This window comes from Pseudorca crassidens, chromosome 11 (assembly GCF_039906515.1).
Source record: "Pseudorca crassidens isolate mPseCra1 chromosome 11, mPseCra1.hap1, whole genome shotgun sequence".
Lineage (NCBI taxonomy): Eukaryota > Metazoa > Chordata > Mammalia > Artiodactyla > Delphinidae > Pseudorca > Pseudorca crassidens.
This window is the reverse complement of record NC_090306.1, coordinates 74,613,381-74,630,247: the sequence shown is the minus strand read 5'-3', so window position 1 is coordinate 74,630,247 and position 16,867 is coordinate 74,613,381. Positions and strand designations below refer to the sequence as shown.

At 34.0% G+C, this 16,867-nt stretch overlaps 1 protein-coding gene and 1 non-coding gene across 11 annotated transcripts in view; one reads left to right on the top strand and one right to left on the bottom strand.

The window, feature by feature from the left end:
* CEP290 (centrosomal protein 290) overlaps positions 1-16,867 on the top strand; it is a 97,541-nt gene that overhangs the window by 944 nt on the left and 79,730 nt on the right. For all 10 annotated transcript variants that reach the window (XR_010932517.1, XM_067697488.1, XM_067697492.1 and 7 more), the window contains 10 exons: positions 138-215; positions 1,200-1,269; positions 1,635-1,681; positions 3,376-3,519; positions 7,684-7,737; positions 8,480-8,629; positions 9,024-9,206; positions 9,844-9,933; positions 13,253-13,375; positions 14,322-14,445. Coding sequence is in view for 9 of the 10 variants with exons in the window: in XM_067697488.1 (XP_067553589.1) it covers positions 138-215; positions 1,200-1,269; positions 1,635-1,681; positions 3,376-3,519; positions 7,684-7,737; positions 8,480-8,629; positions 9,024-9,206; positions 9,844-9,933; positions 13,253-13,375; positions 14,322-14,445 (1,063 nt within the window). In the remaining variant the exon portion in view is untranslated. The remainder of the gene's footprint in view (positions 1-137; positions 216-1,199; positions 1,270-1,634; positions 1,682-3,375; positions 3,520-7,683; positions 7,738-8,479; positions 8,630-9,023; positions 9,207-9,843; positions 9,934-13,252; positions 13,376-14,321; positions 14,446-16,867) is intronic.
* LOC137203075 (U6atac minor spliceosomal RNA) lies at positions 12,719-12,842 on the bottom strand. The gene has a single exon (XR_010932900.1). It is a non-coding gene; the product is annotated as a U6atac minor spliceosomal RNA (small nuclear RNA).

Here is a 16,867-nt window from a genome sequence, read left to right as displayed (position 1 = left end):
AATAATGCATAGATATATACATACAACTATGATAGTCTAAGTTGTCCCTGAAATCACTGAATGGTACAACTGGAAGATTTCTTGTATTTTGCTTAAGGGTTATAAAATATGAAATAGTTGCTTTTCTCTTTACTTAGGTGGAAGTAAATGAGCTAAAAAGTGAAAGTCAAGAAAATATGATACACCTTTTCAGAATTACTCAGTCTCTAATGAAGGTTTGTATACAGTAGGTTTTAATAATAGCTTTGACTATTAGAGAAAGTGTAAGAATCTTTTCTTAGATAATTTAATCTCTGTGAAAGTACTTTGTAAAATCTAAATGACCACTAAAAAATGAGATATCTTCAAATGTCAACTGAGAATTTTAGGTGAAAAACATTACTAGTTTCTGCTCTAAAGTTCCTAAAAGAGTGTGTAGGGGAAACAGAATGGTTATGTTTTAAAAAGCATAGGGAGGTCCTATGTTAATTATGTTACAGCTTGTTACAGTAGCTGACTACTGTTGGGATTTGTTAGGAGGGGAAGAGATTTAGGTGTGAGAAGACTGTAAAGGTGAAAGACTGATGAATAGTTTTAGGTAAGTGGAGGGCAGTGGTAAAGTGTTAAGGAGATTCTAGAGCTGGAGGTTACTATACATAAAAACTGGGAATAGAAAGTATGCATGTTCTTTACATTTAAGGAGACAAGTGCAGAAAGTTTATAATAGCAGGTTGTAGAGGAAACAATGTTGGGTATAGTTTAGAATAGGCTGTCTAGGGCCTTTAAAGACGTATTTTATGATATCAGCAATTAGCAGCCATTAAAGGTTTTTGATCTCTAATTGGTAGATACAAAAATATGCCTTAAGAGGGTTAAACTTATGAAGGAAGTTAGACAAAATTATGGACTAGAATAATGAAAATTAGAATAGAATAAAAGAGATAGTTGAAAACATTACGAAGAGAAAAGTTGCAATACTAGATGTAAGACTTGAGGGAAAAGAGGAATAAAAGATATTTCAAACTCTTAGGAATCTAGAAATTACAGCCTTAAGAAAATCATCTATTCATTCAACAAATGTTTGCTGAATCTCTCCTTGTGCCAGGCATCGCAGGCAGTAAGTACTGGGATAGCAAATACAAAACAAAATTCTTATTTTCAGTGCTTACATTCTAGTGTAAAGGCATACTGAAATAGCTTTTTTTATTCTTAACGTTTAGATGAAAGCTCAAGAAGTAGAGCTAGCTTTGGAAGAAGTTGAAAAAGCTGGAGAAGAACAAGCAAAATTTGGTAAATGCCTTGGGGAAAAGATTATTATGGTGTTAAATAGTGGATTTCATTTATTCACTAAGCAGTGAAGAATTAGCTTTAATATATTGGGTTGACCAAAAAGTAAGATCTTATGGACAAATCCAAACAAACTTTCTGGCCAACCCAATATTTTATAAAATGTGTATACTCAGTTTATTTTGAAATATTTTTCTAGAACTCCTATTTCATGGATCAGGTACAAAATAGTTATTTTCTTATGTTACCTTATCATTACAACCATGATGGAATCTTTAAAAATTAATTTTATTATTTTATTGAAAATTATTGAAAAGTTTGTTTTGAGATAAATCTGACCAATTGAAATATTTATCTTTTTTTAATAGAAAATCAATTAAAAACTAAAGTAATGAAACTGGAAAATGAACTGGAGGTATGTTCTTTTGTATTCCTTAGGGTGTAATCATTGTAAATATTATTTTCGATTATTATTTTTAAATTTTTTCATTGCAATTAGGTGGAAAAAGTCACTGGAATGATATTGTGTTTATAATTGTTCAGTATATATTTTACGTGCCTATTTATGTATCTTAAATTCTGCTAAGGATTGCACATCCAATTGTGAACAAAATAAAAACATTGAATAACCTCATGGAGCTTGTAGTACAGAGAAATATACAGAGAGATTACTATAACTGAGGTGGAATGAGGCATGTTGGAATTTGAGGAACAGTGACAGAAGGGTATAGGAGAAGAGGTAGCTTTTGAGAAAGCCAAGAGCCAAAATGTGAATGTATTGTTAAGGAACTGAATACATTGAGATTACTGAGACTGTGGGAAAGAATGTGATACAAATGGATTAGCCCTTGTAAGGAGGAAGGACCTTTTTCCTTGGTAAAAGGGAGGAAGGAAGAATGGATATGAACAGAAGCTTTTGATGTTTGTAGGTTTAGTGCCTGAAATTTGAGAGGATGGAGAGGTCATCTGCTAAAAATAAGAGTGAAAGATGTGTGGTCAAATTTTAAAGAAGTCAGATAAAACCAGAAATATAGTGGGGAATGAACTGGAGATTTCAGGATCTGGAGTCAGATAGTTTACATTCAAACCCTGGTTTTTTAGCATGTTAACTCTGCGAATTTAGATGGTTTATTTTCTATTCCCTGTCGTATATCCAGCTTCTAGGGAAATACCAGTCATTCTCAATAAATACTTGTTAAGTGAGTTATGAAGTAAAGTCGATTCTGTGTTAGTGTTTAGCAAGGCAACTACTACAGAATAGAAGGATAGGACAGTTGGAGATGTTGGTAAGAAAGTGCTTTTTGAAGGAGGTTAAGAGTAAGAAAAGTTTAGTTAAGGTAGAAGAGTAACAGAACTGTATGCTAGGGAGATGAATGTGAGACAGATTAGATGACTAAAGGATTTTTGATGTTTTTGACTATGACCTAAAGTAACAGGAAAATGAAGCAAAATGTATTTAGTCTGCTGCAAAATTTTAAAGATAATCTAATTTTGGGTGTTCAATATGGTAGCACTAGCTACATGTGGCCATTAGCATTTAAATTAATTAAAGTTAAGAATTCAGTTCTTTAGTTTCACTAGCCACATTTCAAGTGCTCAGTAGACACATGTAGATAGTGGCTACTGTATTGGGCAGTGTAGAGAACATTTCCTTTATCCTAACACTGGTCTAAATAGTCAGTGGTATGAGGGAAAGGACAGGTTAAGAGCACCATGGCTCAGTGGCTAGGGTGGAGGCTCTGGTGATTTGTAGCCTGGTTTCAGAGCTCTGATACTCAGGGGAAGCCTAGATAGTTCATCTCAAGGATCATTGTATGCCTTTGCACTTTACCCTGGTGTCTGTGGCTCAGCGGCTATAACAAAGCCTGAGTGATTGACTGTTAATTCTTCATACTCTGGATGGCTCAGGAAGAGCTTAAGGGGTTGTCAGCCTGTGAACTAAAGCTTAAATATGCTTAATTTAAAAAATTGTTTTTAAGCAACATGATTTTAAACATCTCGTGCTGATTATGATAAAATTTAAAGTCAAGATAATTATTTTTGTTGTTGATTCATTTGAATCTCTAGATATAATGGAATTAATTTATACTTTGGGTTTATTACTTTAAGATGGCACAGCACTCTGCAGGTGGACGTGACACTCGCTTTTTACGTGATGAAATTCGCCAACTTGAAAAGCAATTGGAACAAAAAGATAGAGAATTGGAGGACATGGAAAAAGAGTTAGAGAAAGAAAAGAAAGTTAATGAGCAAGTAAGGCACAGTTTTTTAATGACTCTTAACTGTTCAAGTTACCAAAAAAACACTACCTGTTTATGCTTTTTATAATTATTACTGACAGTTTCAATTTTTATGTTTTATGTTATTTGTGGGAATTGATGTATGCTTATTGATAAGGTTTTATATAACAGTTCATGTTGTCATCATGTCTTTAAAATGTAATGGATCAGGTACATCTAGTGAATGAATATGACCTAGAGATTAATTCTTTATACATGGAGGTAACTTTTTCTCCGGGTGTTAGAATTCTTCACATAAAGTTGATGATTTGATCTGGAATATTGGTATGAAGAAATTAATAGGCATTCAGAAACAATTGATTTGGGCTTCGCTGATGGCACAATGGTTAAGAATCCGCCTGCCAATGCAGAGGACACAGGTTCGAGCCCTGGTCCGGGAAGATCCCACATGTCGCAGAGCAACTAAGCCCATGCACCATGACTATTGAGCCTGCGCTCTAGAGTGTGTGAGCCACACTACTGAGTCCCCTTGCTACAACTGTTGAAGCCCGTGCCCTAGAGCCCATGCTCCACAACAAGAGAAGCCACCACAATGAGAAGACTGTGCACCGCAATGAAGAGTAGCTCCCGCTCGCTGCAACTAGAGAAAGCCTGTGCACAGCAATGAAGACCCAATGCAGCCAAACATAAATAAATAAAATTTTTAAAATTTTTTGATTTTCTTATTTTTCATAATATATTTTGGGAAAAAAGATATTTATTTGTATCTATATTAGTAGTAGACTTAGAAATTAATCTTTTAGTGATGTATTCAATAATAAGTTTTTTATTTTCAGGTGTACCTCGCTTTATGTAATACGTAGATTCTTAAAAAGTGTTGATCTCACCGTTTTGTAAATCAATTCATATTTTAAACCATGACATGTCATCTTTTATACAAGCATAGTTTATTATTACCTCTTACGTTATACTTGTTATTTACAAAATAACTCATGCAATGTTCACTTAAATTTAGTTTGAGGAAAAAATTATTTTTTTGCTGATAAGATTGTATTTCCTGTCAGAAAATAGTATGCTTTCTTTTTTTGCCTCAGCTGTCAGTGAACTTAGTACAAAATCTGGTGCCTGTATGTATTAACTGTCCCATCCCTGGTGCCCAGAAGCTTTTTCTACCTTTGTGTCCTTTATAAGGTCAATATTGTATCACATCCTGATAATCTCATTTTGTCCATTGTTCTCTTGGAAATAGATGGTTATAAATTTTAAGTAAATGACATTGATTATGAGGTAACATTGCTATTTAAAAAGAATTCATCATAGACTGATTTGTAAGGAAAAGCATCCCCATTCTTGATATATCTATTTTATTATATAGTTTGGAAGTCACGTAAAAGTGAGCCATCTGTACAGTTTTTGCAGTGGAAAAAGTATGGATTGATGCCACCTGAAGGTTAGGAATAAGCTCTTAGAGGATTATGTGTTTAGTTGACTCAGTGAAACATAACAGATCTATAGATTTCTTAATCATGAAGGGTCCAACCTATGCTACACAGTAATAGAATTGCTTAGGGAGGTGGCCGTGTATGTGTTTTTCTGGGCTATTGTTCTTTTGTCTAGCCCATATATTAGTCAACTTCTCACCATTGATACCACACACTGTTAGCTAATCAGAACCACCATGTCTATTCATATCTTAGACTACTATCTTCATTCATAGGCACACACACAGACAACTTGAATATATGGCTTATGTACCTTTCCAGCTGCTAGATTTCTTGAAGTAGAATATGGATATGAGTTGCTTTAGCAATTTCTTCTTTGCCCTTAACCAGTCATTCAGTTTTACTGAGTACTTATAGCATGCCAGAGACTGTGCTAAATACTGAGGATACAGTGGGCAACGCTATTCTGCTTCTCAACGTTATTCACTGTCAATAACAAAGGTAACATAAGATAATATGATAGTCTGGGGATACATAAGGATATAAGAATACTCTGGAGTACTCTGGAGGAGTATACCTGAGTCAGTCTTGAGGTTCAAGAAATGATCTGTAAACTGAGACCTGAAATAAGAGTTAGCCTGGAAGAGGGAATGAGATGTAGGTGGTGGTTAAGGAAAAGGCATTCTGGGTAGAAAATACAGTGTTTACTAAGACCTAGAGGTAAGAGATAGCATGGTGTATTCAGGGAACTACAGTTATTCATTCTGGCTGGAATATAGGTAAAAATAGCTAGTGTAGAGTCCTTACTATGTGCCAGATACTTTATATGCATTAATTCATTATTCCTCATTTGATACTTATATGAGAGAGGTGACATTTCCCCCAGGCTACAGATGAAGAAACAGACACAGAAAGGGTAGGTAATTGCCCATGGTTACACAACTAATAAATGATAAAGCCAGGATTTGATCCAGATTTACTCAAATTCTGTGCTCTTATCTGCTGTGCTACCCTACCTTTCCAGCTTTAACATTTATGATCCTCTAGAGAGATAAGCAAAGGCCAGTACCTGAGGAATTTGGTCCTTTTTCCAAAAAGGAGCCAATGAAGGATTTTGAACTCAGGGATATCATGATCAGATCGGTACTTTGCAAGTTTACTCTCCTTTGTGGAGAGTGGATTGAAGGGGGCCAAGACTAGTAAGGAGACATTTGTGCTAAGTCAGTGTGACGATGGACTAATTAGTGACTGAGGGGGATTAGGGACATAGACATGTTTGAGGGATGTAGATGTAATTGGATATGATGAATGATTGGTTGTTGGTGAAGAGGGAGGAATGGGTAGTCCACCTAATTTTCTGGGTTGGGCCACTGGATAGGTAGATAGCGCCATTCACTTAGAAGTGACACAAGGGGAGTTTAGAAGGCTTGTGATTATTATTTGTTTTGTACATGTTGAGTTTGAGGTCCCTGTGGGCATATTCAGAAAGGATATCTGGATAAGAAACTCAGAGATACCGGATAGATGATAAGAATTTGTGGGTCATCAGCATAGATACTGAAGCAATAGAAGTGATTGTAAGGCAGATGTCTAGGTATAGAAATGTCTAATGCAAGAGGAAGTGGTGCTTCAAGGAATAGACCAAGAAAGGACAAATATCAAGAGTATGATGTTTCAAAACCAAGGAAAAGGAGCATCAGTAGTATTAAATGCTTTAGCCTTAAGTTCCTGACATGTCTCTTCTTGTTAAAATTTTCCAATTCAAAACAGGATGGGACTGTTTCTTAACTCCCAGATGATAATAATAATAATGGTAAAATTCTAAGATTCGTATAGCACATTGCATTTTATTATGAAGTTTCTTTAAACTTTTTTTTTGAAAACTTTATCTTCATAAAGATGGTAAGAAAAACAGTAAACACATAGTCTTCATATAGATTCACCTGTTAACACTGTGCCACATATGCTTTATCTTTGTACACACAGACTTATTCTCCTCCCCTCCCCTCCCCTCCTTTCTTTTTTGCTGAGACATCAGAGTTAATTGCAGATATCATGATACTTCATACTTAAATATTGCAAATATCATGATATTTCATTCTTAAATATTTCAGTGTGTTTCCACTGAAAGGAAGTAGTTATATTTCCTTTATAACTATATAAGTAGTTATATTTTCCAATATAACTACTTATATAATTAGCATACTCAGGAATGTAATATCAATTCAGTACTGTTGTCTAATATGTAGTCCATAATCAGATTTCCTCTATTGGCCCAATAATGTCCTTTTAGTCTCCCCACCCAATATCCAAGCATCCATGCTTCTTTTTAACCATTATGTTCTACTGCTTTGTATTTCTAAGTAATTTAATGCTCACTGAGAGCAAAGAGTATTCTAGCTCTGGTAATAGAACTGCAAAATAATGAAGATCTTGGTTGGAAGACTACTCATTATTAGGTTTTACGCTGGGGGAAGAGGGTAATGTTTTGTTTTCTGTATCCTTTGGTTAGAGGTTTTTGTTTTTTGTTTTATAATCTTTTAAACTCAACCTGCTTCATCCTTCCTAATCCTTAGTTAGTTAGTTTTCAAAATTTTGGCCTATTATTCATGTCTTGGGTTGACATGAAATCCTCAGTAGTTAAACATTCTCTGTGTTATTGGAAAGGAACTGAAAACCTGGCATTACATAGAACTACTGCTGAATTTTATCTTATTTGTTTTTTGCTGTTTTAGTTGGCTCTTCGAAATGAGGAGGCAGAAAATGAAAACAGCAAATTAAGGAGAGAGGTTGGTAAAAAATTTTAGTAGTTGTGGTGGTTCAACAAAGATACTTATTAAAAAAGTGTTCATAAATTAATTCTGTAACCAGAACTGGAATCGTCTAAGTAATTGATGTTTTCAAACCATGTTTTATGATATGACTTTGTCTTAGGTAAATAGAAAATAAGTTGAAAGGTGAAGCCGTTAAGTACTACATTCATCTCTTAGGTCTATGTGGGTAAATCTTGCTTTGTTTTTTAAGCTGTTCTTTGCTAGTTTGCTAACTGAATATATGACTGGATTTCTCCCTTTTTCCTCTTACTTTATCTGGCATTCTTTTAAAACTTTTGTTTCTTATTAAATATTACAAATTCTGATTATTATTTGGTTCTTCTGAGCCAAATAATGTTTGTACATTGTTTATCCTGATAGTGCTTGTCTTTTTAACATAATCAAAATATTTTTTTGTTTTGGTTGGTAATTAATATTCTTGCTTTCTTTGATTATCCAAAATAATATCTCATTCTCCTAAAAATTTTTTTCTTTAATTTCTAATTATTATATTTAATTATATATTGCCTTTCTTATTTCTAATTACCTTTTTCCTGTCCTCTTCTGGAGAACAAACGTCTAAAGAAAAAGGTGAGGCTTTAAGGGTGGTGAAACCTTGGAATTTTAAAGATGTGTTTTGAGATCACTATTCAGAGGGTGAAATTTTGTTTCTTTGGATAGTTTTTTTAATAGAATACTGTGTTTGATCTGCCTTCAGAATGAACAGCTTCGTCAGGATATTATTGACTATCAAAAACAAATAGATTCGCAAAAAGAAACCCTTTCATCAAGAAGAGAAGACAGTGACTACCGGTCACAATTGTCTAAAAAAAACTATGAACTTGTCCAATATCTAGATGAAATTCAGGTAAAATGGATAGAAGTCATTTCAAAGCAATGATCTTTATAAAGCTTTAATTTCATTATAATATAAAATTAGTATTTAGCCCTACATTTCAATATATTTAGTATAAATCTGTAACTATGTATTTGTAAAACATGAAATAAATTGCATCTTTGAAGTTGCAAATCTTGCAAATTCATTCTTGTTATATGCCTATCTTGGGCATTGTTTAAGAACTAAGATACTTACTTACACTTTTCTTGATATTTAATTTGGTTTAATTGACCAATAGCAATTGATACTAAATATCTATGAAGAATTCTGTTTTCTCCAGCAGACACGTATGACTCCATTTAGTATTAATTTAAATTTTAGTTTCTTAAATTGTTTTTAACTGTAGCATCTTTACCTTTCTTAGACTTTAACAGAAGCTAACGAGAAACTTGAACTTCAGAATCAAGAAATGAGAAAAAATCTAGAAGAGTCTGTACAGGAAATGGAGAAGATGACTGATGAATATAATAGGATGAAAGCTATTGTGCATCAGACAGATAATATAATGGACCAGTTAAAAAAAGAAAATGATCATTACCAGCTTCAAGTAAGAATTCTTGTTTGACTTATTTGGGCAAACTTCATATTGCCTCATTACTATTTATTTGAAACTAGAAAGTACTTTTAACTTTCTAGGGTATGAATTTTTGTCTTATGCTTAGTATGTCATCTTATACTGTAATATGTTGCCATGGTAATTATTTGTCTCTATGTGTTTCTCTAGTCCCCTTACATATACCTTGTAATTACTGCCATATAGAGTATATGGGTGATACCTGAATGAATATGTAGATAACAATCCTGCAAATTTTCTGCTAAAGCCTCTTAGAAGTCCTGTGGACCATCAAGCTTAATTTTATACCTTAAAATAAATACACTCTAAATATCATAGAAACCAATATATTGTTTACTACTTACATGGGATTAAACTTGTTTAAAAAATAGAGTAATACTTAAAAATACAATTCTCTAATGACAAAAAATAATTATACAACTGTAAAGATGCACAAACAATTAAAGGTCACCTTAACTACAGAACTGCTCCCATAATGAATATGCATTTGTAATGTATATGTATATATGTGCATGTGTATGCTTATCATGTGTGTAAATATTCATATACAACAAATACATGTATAGTACACTAATTTGCAACAGTTCTTGAAATAATTGTTGCCTTTTAGGTGCAGGAGCTTACAAATCTTCTGAAAGCAAAAAATGAAGAAGATGATCCAATCATGGCAGCTGTCAACGCAAAAGTAGAAGAATGGAAGGTGCTTTTTTCAATTGCTATAATAGCTTGTTCATTTTCATTTTAGATTTCAATTTTTTAGTCTTAATTTTCTTTAAAGTTCTTGTACTAGTTAATGACATTTTTATTAGGCATTTTAAAAAGTGTATTAGATGTTTTAGCTGGAAAACTCTAAGAACCGTGTGTAGACCTCTAGCTTATCTGTTGTTGAATGAGCTCTTCTACATCAATGAGTTAAATTTAAAATTTTTAGTTTTCTGATAGAAATCTAAGTCTAAAATATAATATGTCATCTAAAATAGATAATTATAAATAAAATTTAAATGTTTTCATGTAAACCATAGGTACCTTGTATATATTAGTTATATAGTTCCAGGTTTAATTTTAGTTTTTCTGACTCTCCTTCCATGTTAGATTAATCAAGCTATTGGCATTCAGTGGAAATGGGAGTAAGGAAGTGGATCAGGAATGGAAGTAAGGGAAGGGATCTTTCAGAATCACCTGAGAAGTCTTTTCAAAATTCTGTTCCTCCTCACCACTCTCTAACTCCAACCACAACCCCAAGCCTTACCATATCAGAAGTTAGGATTGTGATGATTATATATTTTGAAAAAAGTCTGAAATGATTCTGAATAAATCTAATTTTAAAAGCTATCACTTTTATAGTCATTGTTTCTAACAAGGTTCACATAAATCTTGTTGGCTATTTGAAATTATCATGTGGGAATCTCAGCTAACCTATATTTTAAACAAGAGCAGTAGCAGTGGAAATGAAGTTTATAAAATCAATCAGAGGTCAATAAACTTTCTGTAAAAGGCCAGGGAGTAAATATTTTAGAATATTTGGTTTCTGGTGTATCTATTCAACTCTGCTATTATAATATGAAGGCAGCCATAGACAATACATAAATAAATGAGCAAGGCTGTTTTCCCAATGAAACTTTACAGAAGCAGGCAGCAGGCCAAATTTGACCTATGAGCCATAGTTTACCAACCCCAGGAAAAAAGGAGTTGTTTTTAATCGTTTAATTTTGGGAGAGAGATGTTAGCAAATGTATTCTTCTGCACTTCATTTTTACTTAGTATCTTTTACTTAGTTTATAGCAGTATGTATGGTATTACTTTGTTCTTTTTAATGTAATTTTTCTTTGTAGTTATGTATGTTATTGATTCCCTATTATGTGGCGTTTAGGAGGTTTCCAATATTTGCTATTAGAAACAATGTTTTAATGAATATCCTTGTATATTTATTTTGAAAATGTGTATCTGTAGAATAAATGCTACAAGTGTAATTGTGATATATATTGCAAATATATTCCTCTAGTTGGTCACTTGTCTTTTGGCTTTATGGTGTTTTTTACTATGATTTTTTTTTTTTTTTTTTTTTTTGTGGTACGCGGGCCTCTCACTGTTGTGGCCTCTCCCGTTGCGGAGCACAGGCTCCGGACGTGCAGGCTCAGCGGCCATGGCTCAAGGGCTCAGCCACTCCGTGGCATGTGGGATCTTCCCGGACCGGGCCACGAACTCGTGTCCCCTGCATCGGCAGGCGGACTCTCAACCACTGCACCACCAGGGAAGCCCCTGAAGTATTTTTTTTATATTGCATAAATTTAATGTTTTTCATGGCTTTTGGCCTTTGTATCATAGTTAGAAAGAATTCTGAGTATAAAATTATTTTCTCATATTTTCTCTAGTATCTTCTAGTTTCATCTTTTACATGTAAATCTTTGAAGCATATATTATTTATTTTGGTATGAAGAGTGAGATATGGGTGCAACCGAGCTACTCTGTTGTCTAAACATCATTTATTGAACATTTCATTTTTCTCCTACTAAAATACACTTCCATTTTTATTACATACAAAACTGTTGAATTTGAATTTATTTTGGGACTCTCTTCTTTATATTGATTGATCTGTTTTCTAATCATGTACACTTTCTTTTTTTTTTTTTTGGCGGTACGTGGGCCTCTCACTGCTGTGGCCTCTCCCGTTGCGGAGCACAGGCTCCGGACGCGCAGGCTCGGCGGCCATGGCTCACGGGCCCAGCCGCTCCGCGGCATGTGGGATCCTCCCAGACCGGGGCATGAACCTGTGTCCCCTGCATCGGCAGGCGGACTCTCAACCACTGCGCCACCAGGGAAGCCCCACCAATTATTAAAAATAATTGTTTTAATTATTATGCTTAAATATTTGAAAAAGCTGTTCCCATTATTTATGTTTTTTAGATTCTTATAAATGTGCTTTTTAAATACAAATTTTAGAAATAGTTCTTTAAAATATTTTAGTTATTTTATTGGGTATATATTAAATTTATAAATTAATTTATAGATTGATTTTGATATTTGGTCCTAGCAAACAAGGTACCTTTCATTTTTTTAAAATTGAGGTAAAATTGACATAACATGATACTAGTTTCAGGTATACAGTGTAATGATTCGATGTTTGTATGTATTGCAAAATGATTACCCCAGTAAGTTCAGTTAACATCTGTAACCACACATAGTTACAATTTTTTTTTTCTGGTAATGAGAACTTTGAAGATCCACTCTCTTAGCTATTTTCAAATATGCAGTACAGTATTAAAAAATGATGATTAGGGGCTTCCCTGCTGGCACAGTGGTTGAGAGTCCGCCTGCCGATGCAGGGGACACAGGTTTGTGCCCCGGTCCGGGAAGATCCCACATGCCACGGAGCGGCTGGGCCTGTGAGCCTCGGCCGCTGAGCCTGTGCGTCCGGAGCCTGTGCTCCACAACGGGAGAGGCCACAGCAGTGAGAGTCCCGCGTACCGCAAAAAAAAAAAAAAAAAAAAAAATGATGATTAGAGGCCATGAAGTGGATGGCAATGCCTTAACCATATGCATGTTGTCAAGCCTGAGGCCCTCTTCCATTCTTGTCCAGAGGAATGCTAGCCTTTTCCTTTCATGCAACGTAACAAGATACCTTTTATTCATTCAAGATATTTTATGCTTCTTAGTGTCATTTTAATGTTTTCTTCATAAAAGATTAGTTGTACAAAACCTTTTGTAATTGCAGGGAGTTATTTATAGCTTAGTGTTCTAGGAATGGGTTTTGGAAACTAGAGATTGTTTAAAAGATTGAATTTCTTAAAAAGCAAAAAATACAGTGTATATTTTTGAATCATTTCTTATTTGAATTTCAGGTTGTATGCACAAAAGAACAGTGGTCATTCCAATAGTTGCTATTTTCTCACTTCAAAGAATTTTATTTCCTGTATTTTCTCTAAATCTGCTAATGGTATATATTAAAATATTTACCATAAATGAGGAATGGTTTATTAATTTTGCTCTTATGTAACAGATTCTATTTTGTTTATTTCTAGTTAATTTTGTCTTCTAAAGATGATGAAATTATTGAGTACCAGCAAATGTTACATAACCTGAGGGAGAAACTGAAAAATGCCCAGCTTGATGCCGATAAAAGTAATATTATGGCTCTACAACAGGTAAAACTTTCTCAAAATTTGGTTTATCAACAAGGTTTATTAAAGTTGGTGATGAAACTCTAAATTATGTCTTATTTATTTCCTGTGCCTAATCTAGTCACTTGCACTTTTGGGTATATAATAAAGTCTTTTGAAGTTTCTTACACCGTCCAGTCCCAAGAAAAAATTAGAATTAAGTTTAGAGTTAGGGATAAAATTATTTTATGTATTTTTCTCTATTGATGCAGATAATACATTTATTGTTTTGCTTGGGAATTATTTAATAAGAAACTTTAAAAACTTTTAGAAATTTTAAAAATATCTTAATTCTCTGTTACTAAAGTCTATTGTGTTGTGTTTTAGTGCTGAAATATCCTGTACAATGTGAAATAAGCTAAAGTATGGTTATAATTTGTACTGTATAAAATTTTTGTTTTTATTGATAGTACAAATATATTCATTTAGAAAGAAGTTACACTTGCATCAGCTGTGCTCTCTAGTCATAGTCCAAAAGAAAGAAGGAAATTTGGAAAGTATTTGGAGAATAAGGACGATCGCAAGGGACAAGATTTTTGAATGAAGTACTGCAGGGGTGAAAGCTAAGTTGAGTAAAGGAAAAAGCACAAGGTAAAACACAAACATAAAATGGTAAAAAGATAGAATTGGATGATGAGGAAAAGTAACACAAAAGGAGTTATTAGAAGCCACAAATATTAGAGAGTTCTGGAATTCGTATTTGTGAGAGTGCTAGCCCTTATATCATCTTTAAGTACTAGAGTGACAGCAGTATTCCTACAGTGATTAGTGCAGTTGAGGTATACAAAATAGTAAAAGGCACAGTTTTGACTCACAAGAAATATATTCTATAGTCTTGTTGAAAAAAACAAGACCTACCTTTTCTCTTACTTTAAAAATGTAGATTAATATTCATGAAGTGATAATATGTAATATTCAAAATATTTTATAGGGTATACAAGAACGAGATAGTCAAATTAAGATGCTCACTGACCAAGTAGAGCAATATACAAAAGAAATGGAAAAAAATACTTTTATTATTGAAGATTTGAAAAATGAGCTCCAAAGAAACAAAGGTAATTCAATGTTTTATAAGTATATAGTCATTTTATATACCATTAAGTTTTTAAAATATTTTATTTTTATTAAAATGAAATTATATTATGCCAACAGATATATTAGTGATTTTTCTGTATTTGAATTTTATATTCTTAAAAAAACTGTACAAGGTATTATTGACTACTGTATATATATTAGTATTTACACATGTAAATGATGGCAGTATTTTCTGTAGTTTTTCTCTGATGAAAACTACATTAACCCCTATTACCAGATTGGCTGTATAAAAGAAATGAAAAATGGTGATATAATTGTATTTATCCTCCTTTTTGTAATTAACAAAGAATGGAAGAAAATAAAATTTTGATCAGTGTAGCAACATCGCAGAGATTTTTCAGAAGTAATTGACTTGTCAACATTTGAATTAACCTTACCCAACTTGATATGTCATCATATTCTCCCTACCTTGGGTCATGCTAGCTTACCTAACTCATCAAATCCTTTGAATGTAAGCCCTTACAACATTAGTGATCTTATATTTCCAAAAGACTATATACTGTAGATATACCAGAACACATTAATGCAAACTATTCATAATAAGTTCATGACATATTTATTGTAATTGCTGAAGATAAAAAAAAATTAGACACAAAGGGGAAATAATGAGTGAGTCTATGTGTGTGTTTGTGTATAAGTGAAATAATGGTAGTGTGGTTGTAATTTAGGTAGTGAGGCAAAAGCCTCACTGAGGAGATATTTGAACAAAGACTTAAAGAAGATGAGGGAGTGAGCCATGTGGATGTCCCTAAGCAGTGAGAATAAGTGCAGGGCCCTGAAGCAGGAGTGTACTGAGCATGTTTGAGGAACAACAAAGAAGCCTTTGTGGCTGGAGCAGGGTGAGCAAGTGGGCAGTAGTAGGTGATGAGATCAGAGAGGTAACGAGGGGCCATATCATATGGGGCATTACAGTTCATTGTAAGGACTTCGGCTTTTCTTTTAAGTGAGAATGGACATCAAAAAATTTCTGAAGAAAGGAGTGATATATTTTGACTTGGACTGTGTCTGCCATAGACTCTAGGAGTGGTAAGGAGAGAAGCAGGGAACCTGTTATAAGACTACTGCAATAACCTGGAGAGAGGTGATGGTAGTTTAAAGCACGGAGGTAGCAGTGGAGTTATATGTAGTCAGTTCTGGATGTATTTTGAAGGTGATAGAAATGAAATTTGCTGACAGATCAGATGTAGGATGTGAAAGTTATCAGAGCTTTTGGTCTGAATGCTGGGGAGGGCTGTGGAAAGAGCAGGTTTAGAGATGGTCAGGTACTTAGTTAAACAGGACATGTTAAGTGTGAGATGGCTATTAGACATCTGAGTGAAAATGTTAAGTAGGTACTTGTATATAGAAGTCTGAGGTTCATGAGGACAGTCTGGGTTAAACATATTAATTTGGGAACTTTATGCATAAAAATGGTACTTGAAATCATGAAGCTGGCTGAGATCATCAAAACAGAAAATGTTGGTTAAAAAGAAAAATCTTAAGACTGAGCCTTGGGATGCTTTTATTTTAGAACTTGGGGAGATGAAAAGGAACAACCAAAAAGGCTGAGAAGGAATGACCAGAGAGATGGGAGGAAAACCAGGAGCACGTAGAGCCCTAAAACTCACATGTGGAATGTCATCAAGGAAGAGCATAAGCAACTGTGTTCCATACTATATTCATTGCTGCTGATAAGACAAGAGGAGCACTAAAAATTGACCACTGGATTTAGCAGTGGTCATTTTTGGTTCAAGAGAAAATGGGTAGAGATGAAATAGAGCCAATACAGAGACTTTTGAGGAAAAGGAAAGGAGAAAAATAGAGTGGTAGCCTGAGGGGAAAGGGGGATAAAGAAAATGTTTTTCTCTTTTAAATGGAAGAAATAATCATGCTTCTAAGTTAATAGGAAAGATCCATTAAAGAGGAAGCAAGTCATGAATTGATGAAGCAAGGGAGGGAGAGAAGGACTTCTGGAGTAATATTCCTGAGAAGGCAATGGGATGGGATCTAGTGTTCAGTGGAGTAGTTGGCTTAGGAGCACAGAGAGTTCATCCATAGGAACAGGAAGAAGGGTGGGGTGTGTAGTTACTGTCCGATGTGGCTGGGTAGATGTCCTGACAGTAAAAGTTTTGGTTTTCTCAGTGAATGAGGAAGCAAGGTTCTCAGCTGAAAGTGAGGATAGAGGCAGATATATTAGAAGTTTGAGGAGAGAGAAGTAAAGAGAAGGTGGGAAATGGTCATCTGGAAGAATGAACCAGACTAGGGAAATATAGTGTGACTGTTGAGCAGCATCAAGCCCCACTTGCTATACTTATTTCTACATGTGTCTGTATTATGTATGTACTAGAATTATTCTTTGACAGTAGCTTAAATTGCTTAAAAGGATCACTGATGTTGTGGGGT